Source organism: Nicotiana attenuata, unplaced genomic scaffold, assembly GCF_001879085.1.
Source record: "Nicotiana attenuata strain UT unplaced genomic scaffold, NIATTr2, whole genome shotgun sequence".
Lineage (NCBI taxonomy): Eukaryota > Viridiplantae > Streptophyta > Magnoliopsida > Solanales > Solanaceae > Nicotiana > Nicotiana attenuata.
In genome coordinates this window covers 1,132,812-1,144,684 of record NW_017670240.1, presented here as the reverse complement: position 1 = coordinate 1,144,684, position 11,873 = coordinate 1,132,812, and the positions used below count along the sequence as shown (strand labels likewise).

The following is an 11,873-nucleotide window of genomic DNA, read 5'->3' as shown; positions in this document are numbered from 1 at the left end:
CTAAGTCGTTTATCAATTTTGCATCGATAATCATGTCTTCAAAACCTTTGTGTGTGCATTAGAAATCATGTTTCTAGGAATTTCCTTGTTAAGTCCGCTTGGCAATTGATTGATGCTTTACTCGCCTAGAAATCATGCCTATAGGAAACACATATAGAAATCAATTTTTACGCTTAGTCATTCATGCAAATAAGTGTTAAAATTAGTTCCTGCATTTAGATACCATGACTATAAGGTTTTAAATCAGTTCCTGTATTTAGATACCATGCCTATAAGGTTTTAAATTACTCCCTGTGTCTAGATATCATGCCTATAAGGTTTTAAATCAGCTCCTGCATTTAGATACCATGCCTAAAGGTTGTAAAATCAGTTCTGCTTTCTAGAAGCTATGCCAATAAGATTGAAATCATTTATGCATTTAGATGCCATGCCTATAAGGTTTTTTTGAATCAGCTTCTGCACTTAGAAATCATGCCTACAGGGTTTAAGATAAAATCAGCCGCTAAAATCAGTAATCAGTTTACAGCTTAGACACCCGGTTTATAAAAATCCTATCCGGTTATCATTTAGGCAATCTTGTAGGTTGATTGAGTTCTGGGTTTTAAAACTGCTATATTCCTGTTGCTTGAAACTGCCTATATTCAGGAAGTAATAAAATCAGTAGGCAAACTGATTAGGTATTTACTGCCCCGCTTTAATAAAACTGCTGCATGAGTGGTGCTCATCTAGATATCCTGCTATAGGACTTTTAAATCGTTTGAAAACTGTTTGTTTGAGGCGTGCAATTGTTGTCTATTTGTGGAGGAAAATATGAGCCTTTAATTGCATCTTTATGTGATAGTCCTATCTTACTTTTGTTTGTCGCTTAGTTTTCTCCTTTTTAAACAACATAGGCGAGTCTAGAACTTCCTTACATAGAGGTCCTAAACACCTCCAGGGACACAGGCAAGGGACGGGTAATGCACGCATAAGGCACGTACTGGATACTATTAGAGCTCTTAGGTAACAATAATTAAGGGGAGGGTAATCGGGTAAAAAAAGGATATGATGACATGTGCGCTAATGCTATGTGTAGCACCCCAACTTGGGGACGATTACCAAGTATTGCACAGAAGTGATCCTATAGGCTAAAAAACCTAGGACCCCTGTTACTCCTTGTTTTAAACGTAATATCTATTTGACTAAATTGCTTTGTTTGCTTATAATACTAATTCACCTAATTCGAGTTTGGCCAGGACCCACCGTTGTGGACCTCGAGGGGTGCCTAACACCTTCCACCTCAAGGTTATTTAGAGCCCTTACCCAATCTCTAGTTGTGTAAACCGATTTATGAGTTATTTGCTTTAGGTGCCCTAACGCACCTTAAATCCGTTAGGTGGTGACTCTTCAAATTCCATACCCAATTCCCAAAAGAAAATGAGTTGTCCCAAAGAATGTCGAAACCCAGACTCCGCGAGGAAAAAGGGGGCGCGACAATGAGGATGTGCACAGATTATCGGCAGTTGAACAAAGTCACCATCAAGAACAAGTATCCATTGCCAAGGATTGATGACTTATTCGATCAATTTCAGGGTGCCAAGGTGCTTTCAAAGATCGATTTGAGGTCTAGCTGCCATTAGTTGAGGATTAGGGTATCCGATAACCCTAAGACATCTTTTCAGACTCGATATGGGCATTATGAGTTTCTAGTGGTGTTATTTGGGCTGACAAATGCCCCAGCAGCGTTTATAAATTTGATGAACCAGGTGTTCAAGCCCTATCTGGATTCCTTTGTGATTGTGTTTATTGATGATATCTTGATCTACGCCCGCAGTCGAGAAGAGCATGAACAGCATCTTCGGATCGTACTTCAGACTCTGAGAGACAGCCGGTTATATGCTAAATTTTCAAAATGCGAGTTTTGGTTGAGCTCAATCGCCTTCTTGGGGCACGTTGTATCGGCAGAGCGTATTCTGGTGGATCCTAAGAAGATTGAGGCAGTTCAGAGCTGGCCTAGACCTACTTCAGCACAGATGTCCGAAACTTCTTGGGTTTGGCGGGTTATCACCATCGGTTTGTTGAGGGGTTCTCATCTGTTGCAGCCCCGTTGACCAGGTTGACCCAGAAGGGTGCCCCTTTTAGATGGTCAGACGAGTGTGACGCGAGCTTTAAGAAGCTCAAGACTACTTTGACTACGGCGCCAGTGTTGGTGTTGACCATGGGTTTAGGATCTTATACGGTATATTGTGATGCATCTCGTATTGGAATTGGTGCAGTATTGATGCAGGATGGCAGGGTGATTGCTTATGTGTCGTGACAGCTAGAGGTTCACGAGAAGAATTGCCATGTTCATGACTTAGAGTTGGCAGCCATTGTTCATGCGCTGAAGATTTGGAGGCATTATCTTTACGGCATGTCGTGTGAGGTATTCACGGATCATCGGAGTTCACAGTACTTGTTCAAACAGAAGGAGCTTAATTTGAGGCAGGGGAGGTGGTTGGAGCTATTGAAAGACTATGATATCACCATCTTGTATCATCCCTGAAAGGCCAATGTGGTGGCCGATGCTTTGAGTAGAAAGTCAATGAGTATGGGCAGCCTTGCATTCATTCTAGTCGGTGAGAGACTGCTTGCATTAGATGTTCAGGCCTTGGCCAATCAATTCATAAAGGTTGGATGTTTCTAACACCAGTTGTGTTCTATCTTGTACAGTTGCTGGGTCTTCATTATTTGAGTGCATCAGGGAGCGACAGTATGATGACCCTCATTTGCTCGTCCTTAGGGACATGGTGCGCCACGGTGATGCCAAGAAGGTTACTATTGGTGATGATGGAGTTTTGAGGATGCAGTGTGCGTAATGTGGATGGACTTCATGAGTTGATTTTAGAAGAGGCCCACAGTTCCCGGTATTCTATTCATCCGGGTGCCGGCAAGATGTATCAGGACTTGCGGCAGCATTATTGGTGGAGGAGGATGAAGAAGGATATAGTTGCATATGTAGCTTGGTGTCTAAATTGTAAGCAAGTAAAGTATAAGCATTAGAGACCTGGTGGTTTGCTTTAGAAGATAGACATTCCTGAGTGGAAGTGGGAGCGTATGACTATGGATTTCGTTGTTGGACTCCCACGGACTCAGAGGACGTTTGATGCAGTTTGGGTTATTGTGGACAAGCTGACCAAGTTGTCGCACTTCATTCCTATGGCAGTTACTTATTCTTCATAGCGGTTGGCAGAGATTTACATCTGCGAGATCGTTCGTCTTCACGGTGTGCTCGTGTCTATTATTTATGATTGAGGTATGCAGTTCACCTTGAATTTTTGAAGAGCAGTACAACGTGATTTGGGCACGCAGGTTGAGTTGAGCACAGCATTTCATCCTCAGACGGACGGGCAGTCCGAGCGCACTATTCAGATATTAGAGGATATGCTCCACGCTTGTGTTATATACTTCGGAGGTTCTTGGGATTAGTTCTTTCCACTTGCGGAGTTTTCCTACGACAACAGCTACCAGTCTAACATTCAGATGGCTCCCTATGAGGAATTATATGGTAGGCGGTGTTGGTGTCGGTTGGATAGTTCGAGCTGGGGGAGGCTCAGTTATTGGGTACAGTTTTGGTACAGGATGCCTTGGATAAGGTCAAGATTATTAAGGATCGACTTCGCACAGCTCAGTCCAGGCAGAAAAGTTATGCCGACCGTAGAGTTCGTGATGTTGCATTCATGGTCGGGGAGCGGGTATTGCTCCGGGTTTCACCCATGAAGGGTGTGATGAGGTTCGAAAAGAAGGGCACGTTGAGCCCTAGGTACATCGGACCTTTTGAGATTCTTCAGAGAGTGGGAGAGGTGGCTTACAAGCTCACATTGCCACCCAGTCTATCAGTAGTTCATCCGGTATTCCATATGTCTATGCTCCGGAAGTATCACGGTGATCCGTCCTACGTGTTAGATTTCAGCTCTGGCCAGTTGGACAAGGATTTGACTTATGAGGAGGAGCCGGTGGCTATTCTAGCTCGGCAAGTTCGTCAGTTGAGGTCAAGGAGTTATCCTTCAGTCCGAGTGGAGTGGAGAGGTCAGCCCGTCGAGGCAGCTACTTGGGAGTCTGAGTCGGACATGCAGAGTAGATATCCCCGCCTTTTACCAGTGCAGGTACTTTTCTATGTCCGTTCGAGGACGAACGGTTGTTTTAGAGGTGGAGAATATGATGACCCGATAGGTCATCTTATGTGTTAGAACCTAAATCTGCACTTTGAAGCCTTAAATACCTCATTTCATCCCTCCTCAATTTGCATGCGCAACCCGGGTGTGTTTCCGTAAAGCTTTTATGTTAAAAAAGCTGATAAAAAATTATGAAAATTTTGCTAGGAAATCCATTTGAGTTGACCACTATCAACATTTTGAGCAAACGGACCCGGATTTGTATGTTAATGGTTCTGGTGGGTCCGTGTCATGCTTTGGGACTTGGACGTATGCCCTGAATCGAATTCGAAAGTCCCAAGCCCGAGTTATCGGACTTTGTTGAAATTTGAAAGTTAAAGGCTTAATGAATTTGAAATGTTTGACTAATGGTTGACTTTTGGATATCGGGACCGTATTTTTGTTCCGGAACCCGGTATAGGTCCAATATCATATTTATGACTTGCATGTCAAATTTGGTGAGAAACGGAGTTGGTTTGACATGATTCGGACGTCCGGTTGTGAAAATAGAAGTTTTAAAGTTTTCTTGACAATTTCATTTTATTTGTTGCTCAATTCATAGTTCCAGGTGTTATTTTGGCGATTTGATCGCGCAAGCAAGTTCGTATGATGTTTTTAGACTTGTGTGCATGTTTGTTTGGAGCGTAGAGGGCTCGGGTGATTTTTGGGTAGGCTACGGAGTGAAAATTGGACTTAGAAATGTTGCTGGTGTTTCAGTCTGGTGCTGGCCTCTGATCTCGCATTTGCAAGATCGGGCATCACATTTGCGACCTCTGAGGGGTTCACATTTGCGAGCTACTCATCTCATTTGCGCAGATTAGTTGGGACCCATTGAGTTCGCATTTTCGAAACATACTTCGCATTTGCGAAGTGAGTTAGGAGGGGCAGTGATCGCAAATGTGATCAAGTGGTCGCATTTGCGGAAGGGACAGTGTTCGCATTTGCGAACAATTCATCACAAATGCGATGAAGGCAGAGATGTGAAGCCTTTGCATTTGCGATAGGTTTTTCGCATTTGCGAACCTGGGGTTCACAAATGCGACATCTGCAACTGATCACAATGGGAGTTAGAATGGGTTTTTGGTTCATTCTTCAAATTTTCAAACATAGAAACCCTAGAGGCGATTTTTCAAAGAGCTCTTCTTACCCAAATCATTGGTAAGTGATTCTAAACTAGTTTATTTCAATCTTTCACTACTTTTCCTAAGATTTCAACCTAAAATCTTGTGTTTTCATGGTGGAAATTGGGAGTTTGGGTAAAATTAGAGATTTTTGTAAAATAGGGATTTAGACCTCAAATTGAGGTCAAATTCCAAAACAAATTACATAACCGGACTCGGGGGTAAATGGGTAATCGGTTTTTGGTCCGAATTTTGGGTTTGGACCAAGCGGGCCTGGGTATTGACTTTTGTTGACTTTTTCAATAATGACCTAAATTGAATACAATCGTGGGTAGTTCCTAAGGTTTAATTTGAATCGTTTCGTTGGTAATTTGCTAGACTCTATTGGTTTGGAGGCTTTTTTGAACAGCAAAGCCGTGGTTGAGCTTTGAGTTTTGTCTTTGGAGCGAGGTAAGTGTCGTGGTTAACCTTGACTTGAGGGATTAGGACTTAATTATCTATTTGCTATGTGTTTAAATGTTAGGTACAACGTATATGTGAGGTGACGAGTACTTATGCGTTGTTGTCGGATTTAAGCATGTGGGTGGGACTTGATTTCTTGTAATTATTGCTTTCTTTGATCATGTTACCCATGCTTAGATTAGTTATTGCTAAATTGATCGTTCTTATCATGTTTATGGATTTTTTGTGATCATTGAGTATTGATTTCAAAGTTGAGGTTGGTATTGTAGAACCAAATGCTGAAATAAGGCTTGTTCTTGTTATTCTATCTCCCTCTTGTTATTAGTTTATTGTTTTGTGGTAAGAGAGAGTGTTAATGCACGAAGGGTGATGTCGTGCCATATTGTGAGTGTTAATGTGCGAAGGGTGATGTCGTGCAATATTGTGAGTGTTAATGCACGACGAGTGATGCGGTGCCATGTTATGAGAGTTAATGCACGAAGGGTGATGCCGTTCCATATCTATTGATTTATATTGTGAAGTTGAGAGTAAAAGCACGAATGATGATGCCGTCAATTTTTCGTACTGTGTTTAATTATTTTCACTTATCACAGGCATAATGATTGTCCTGGCTATCATTTCTGCTGAAATTCCCATATGTTGTATTCCCCTTAGCATGTCCCCCTCCCGATATTACTTGTCTAGTTCTTATTTGTTACTCCCTCTGTTCCAATTTATGTGAACCTATTTCCTTTTTGGTCCGTTCCAAAAAGAATGAACCATTTCTAAATTTTGAAACGATTTAGCTTAAATTTACAATTCCACCCTTAATGAGAAGCTTTTATAACCACACAAATACTCTGGGCCCCTTTTTGACTTGTTTAGGACCACAAATTCCAAAAGTCTTCATTTTTTCTTGAACTCCTTGCCCAGTCAAACAGGTTCACATAAATTGGAACGGAGGGAGTATTATTTTGTACATATACTATTAATTGCACAGGTTTATTATGTAGGTGTCTTGTCATAGCCTCGTCACTACTTCGTCGAGGTTAGGCTCGATACTTACGAGCATATGGGGTCGGTTGTACTCATACTACATTCTGCACTTCTTGTGCAGATTTTGGTACCGGCCCTAGCTGATCGTGAGGTTAGCAGCGCGACTTGCTTGTCGGAGACCCAAGGTATATCTGCTGGCGTCCGCAGACCCTGGAGTCCCTTCCTAGTTTCTTTATTATATTGTTTTCTTTTCTTTCATTCTTTCAGATTTTATTTGTAGTAACTCTTAGAAGTTCGTGAATCGTGACACCAGATCCAAATTGTATCAGTTATTATGGGTTTTATGTTACTCCGCAAACTCAGTTTTAGCTTCTGTTAGCTTAATTGTTTCTGTTGTTAAAATTGACTGAAGTTAACTTAAGAATCTTCTAATATTGGCTTTCCTAGCAAGTGAAATGTTAGGCGTCATCACGGTCCCGAAGGTGGGAATTTTAGGTCATGACACAAATATATATAATCCAGAGTGATAAATTAGTTAAAGATTATTCTTTTTGAAATAAAAAATTTTATATTGTCGTAATCCTTAAAAGTTTTTCATTTGAAAAAGAAATAGTAATGATATTTTGTAAATTTCGGTAAGAGTTATTTCAGTTTTTTGGTTGACTTCTAGGTTTAAAGGAGATTCACTGCCATTCAAAAATAAGAAGAGTATTATTTTCCTACCCTAAAGATTAAAGAATAAGGAAGAATTTACTCGAAAAACAACTTCATCAAGGGAAACCCCTTTGAGAAAATACTTTTCGAAATTCAATGGTGTTCTTTTCCTCCAGAGTGGGTTCCATTCCAGAAAAAATCAAAGAGAAAGTAATAGCCCTCTATTTTTTCTCCACACGGTTCAAATACTGCAATTACTTAATTTAGGTCAAGAAAAAGGCTACTCTCTCTTTCTCTTTTTTTCTAATTTATGCCATGTAGTCTTAGAGAAGAGAGGGAATTTTTATTTTGAGTGAGGTATGCCATGTAATATTTGAGTAAGGTCAGGGGTTGCTTGCCAAATGGCACCCGTCGCAATTAATAGAAAAAATCAAATAATACTCCCTCTCTCTCTACGTTCACGTTCCCCCCCCCCCCCCCCTCTCTTTCTTCTTCTTACTCCCATCACCATATAGAAAATAGCCCGTCTTTATTTTTTTTTAGCTTCAAAAGATATTCAAGTTACTATTAACTATTTCAGTCTTCAGAAAATATTTGAACCACGTAAAAAATGAAAAAAAGCTCGTGATTAGAAACATTTTCAGTCTTCTTAAGTTTTTAGACCTGACCCATCAACTTTGCTCGATTGACCTGCCATTGACACGCGAATTAAAAGCATATCATTGAGGCGATAGCTTTGGGAGGGACTACATTAGTCTTAGTTAGTAATAATTTTTAAAACCCAATGAATAAAAAAACATTCTACCTTCTTCATAGAGGGGGACAAAGATACATGACGGGTGTGCTTGAATTTTTTAACATAAATATTTTTATTAGTAGATAGTGGAATTGTAAAAAGAATTTGGGGAGATTTGACAAAAGGGTGGTGGGAAGAAGAAGAAGAAAGTGTGAGAGAGAGAAGCGGGGAGGGGAGGGGGGGGGGGGATTTTTACTATTATTATTATTAGTAGTAATATCGTGTTCCAGAGGTGTTTTTTGGCGAGCAACCACTATCCTCGCTCATAATTTATATGGCATGTTTCGCTCAAAATAAAATTTCTCGAAAAGCTAAAAAATTTCCTTTCATAATTTATTAGGCAATTCTATTCGGTAGAGGTAAAAAGTTAAAATCAGGTGGTCACACGAAGAAATGGAAAAAGTAAAATGGAGCCCTCGAGAGGAATCAAATACCAAACTTTTTCCTTCATCAGGTACTTTTTTTGGGCATGTTTACTGAACCAAAAAAAGCATTAATTGTCATTTAACTATGTTAAAGTTTAATATTTTAAAATTTTAAAATGTTAGAGTACATTACTTTACAAGTTAAAAAAAGGTTCATAATCAAGAGAAGAACAAAGATAAACCATAAGGGTAAATTTCACAAATGGTTATATAACTATGACTATAACTATATTTTTTTCACATAAAAATTATAGAACTTTCACTAACTCGCACAAAAATCATAGTGATTGGAAAACATAATTTTTCGATAATATTTTCTTACTTCACGTTTTTTTATGTTGTCACTCTAATAAATAATAACACAATTAAAAGAGGGACCCGTCCCAAAACTCATATATATAAATTAAAATAATACTAAAAATAAATTAATCTCTCTCCCAAACCCGTTGATCGTAACGATTATTCTGATCTTAGCCACACAACCAACACAGTGTCATGTTAGGTAAAGGGGCTCTTTGATGCAATAAAAAATTGGTAATGCAAGTATTAATGCATGCTTTCACGACTCGAACACGTAATCCGTAATTAAATTATACTGAGATAATTTTACGGTTGCTCCTGGCTCTTCAATGTAATATAAAGAAAGCTCACATGCAGCCATTAATTGCAAGCAAGGATATAGATTCTAGGATTACTAACATAAAAAGGGAAACAACGTTGTAACTAGAAATAAACTGCAAATATAGCGGAAATGACTTGTTTAGAGTTATACTTTTCCTCTAAGTGGGTTCCTGTTGTATTCAAGAAATAATTATAGGTGCCAACCCTAGTTGTTAAATTTTGTTGCCTATCAATCTGTAATACCCTCTCATTTGTCGATCCGTTATAAGTGATGTGCTTAAATTCCAGATAGTTTGCCCCCTAAATTTACACCCCTTCGCCATAAAATAAAGCTATGTTGTTAGGTAATATTTTATTTCTTTATTTATTTATGCATAAATACTATATACAATCCTATTAACTTTTTTGTATATTTTTTTATTTTTCATTTTTATACTCCTTAGTAAAAATTCTGGTTTCGCCTCCACGTCCTATAAATACTATTATCAACGCTGACTCTCCCTCATTTCATTTCTTCTTTACACTTATTTTTTCTTGACGAACTGACTCAAGAACATCTCAAGATGGAGTGCTTTGGAACCAATGCTACGCATAACCAACCCCTGAAATCTCACAAATATTTCTTAGGAGCCCAGATTTTGCTTAGAATATTGGGCATTATATTCACACTGGCTGCCACGTGGACCATTCTTACCAGCAAGCATACTACTGTTAGTGTGTTTGACATTCAGATAAATGCTAACATAAGCTATCCTCCAAGTTTGAAGTAAAACAGATAGGAGTTTTGAAGAATTTTGCTTATAGTTTTTCTTTTTTCCTCTTAAAGTTCCTAATAGGGTTTTGTGATTTTGCACTTTTTGCGTCTCGCAGGTTTTTTGCCTATGCAAATATCATTGGATGCGGCTTCTCTGTTCTCTCCCTGTGTATCGCTTTCATCCTTGGCCATAAAGTTCTTGACCCAAAAAACTTCATTTACATGTTCATTCATGATTTGGTATGTACATTTGTCTCTTTATTGATCACTATGGGGTTCTCAATCAATTACTCCCTCCGTTCCAGCTTATCTAAATATTTTTCTTTTCCAAGGTGGGTTCCATAAGTTTAACTAAATCCATTGCTTTCACTTCGAACAATATTATATGTATGCAAATGTATACGCATACTAAAAATCACACATCAATCATCATAGCAAGTAATTAAGCCGGCCTTAATTAACTTGCGATTGTTGCATAGTTATTGTTATAGACATAATAAAATTATACTAGTCTTTTTGAACTCACTAACTCTAGGTCATGCATTTACCTGTAGTGTTGTTGAAACCATGCATTTAATTTGTTTACCCGCGTATGTAATCAATTTTGAAGCAGCGTATACCACTTTTTCTGTGTATAGATTGTAATGGGATTATTGCTGGCTGGATGTGCAGCAGCAACATCAATTGGATTTGTGGGGAAATATGGAGTTAGGCAGGCTGGGTGGATGCCCATTTGTGATCATGTTTCCAAATTCTGTCACAGAGTTGCAGATAGTGTCATGCTCTCCTACTTGGGCGTTTTCTTCTACTTCTGCCTTTCTATCATCTCTGCAAATCGATCTAGACATATTCAAGTTTGAAAAACAATTAGGAGCAATATATTCTAAGAAATTTCATTCTGCGTCAATATATCACTAAGTAAAAGAAATTATGCAGACTACAGCTACTACTGTAAAAAAAAAAAAAAAAAAAAAAAAAAAAAAAAAAAAAAAAAAAAAAAAAAATAATATTATCAGTACATCAAACAAAACCAGCAAAAGTTTTAATTTTGGTAGAATCATAAATTGCTTGAAATTACTGCGTTATTCAGAGAAGTTACTTACTATTATCTTGTTCAGCTATGCATATGTACATTTGGCTTTGTTAAGTTATTGGATTCTTTCAAATAATGCTTTCTACTCTCTTGTAAGCTCTTTTTTTTTTTTTTAAAAAAATTCTTTTGTATAAAGAGTAGCATAACAAGTCATCCTATTAACAATACTCTTGGAGATTTCTATTCTGTAATGATAGTAATGATATTTTGTAAATTTCGTAAGAGTTTTTTTTAGTGTTTTGGTTGACTTCGAGGTTAAAAGGAGCTTTATTTTGCCATTCAAAAAATAAGAAGAGTATTATTTTCCTACCTTAAAAGGTTAATGAATAAGGAAGAATTTTGTCGAAAAACAACTTCCTCAAGGGAAACCCCTTTGAGTAAATACTTTTCGAAATTCAATGGTGTTCTTTTATTCCATAATAGTAGGTTCCATTCCGTTCAAGAAAAAACAAAAACGAAAGTATTAGCCCTCCATTTTTGCTCCACATGGTTCAACTACTGCAATCACTTAGTTTGGGTCAAGAAAAGGCTACTTTCTCTTTTTCTAGTTCATTTCATGTAATCTGAGAGAAGATAGAGAAATTTTATTTTGAATGAGGCATGCCATGCAATACTTGAGTGAGGGCAGGGGTTGCTTGCCTAATGGCACCTGTTTAACCAAAAATTGTATAATTCGGTTAAAACTTTTTTAAGAAGTACTCGGGCTACTAATAATCAAGAAATTCTATATTTACTTAATGATAAGAAAGGAAATTAAAATATGAGGTAGCAAAAATAGCCAATAGTAAGCAAAAGAAAGT

The 11,873-nt window shown here is 38.2% G+C and overlaps 1 protein-coding gene across 3 annotated transcripts; it reads left to right on the top strand.

The window, feature by feature from the left end:
• Positions 1-9,732: 9,732 nt before the first annotated feature.
• On the top strand, positions 9,733-11,146 carry LOC109236476 (CASP-like protein 1F1). Of its 3 annotated transcripts, none has more exons than XM_019402658.1 (3): positions 9,733-9,992; positions 10,097-10,220; positions 10,656-11,146. In XM_019402658.1, the coding sequence occupies exons 1-3, from the start codon at positions 9,790-9,792 to the stop codon at positions 10,896-10,898; spliced, it is 570 nt and encodes a 189-aa protein (XP_019258203.1). In that variant the 5' UTR covers positions 9,733-9,789; the 3' UTR covers positions 10,899-11,146. The 3 variants fall into 3 exon arrangements, with proteins under 3 accessions (XP_019258203.1, XP_019258202.1, XP_019258204.1); XM_019402657.1 differs by having other exon boundaries at positions 10,653-11,146; XM_019402659.1 differs by having other exon boundaries at positions 9,734-9,992; positions 10,619-11,146.
• The last annotated feature ends 727 nt before the right edge of the window (positions 11,147-11,873 follow it).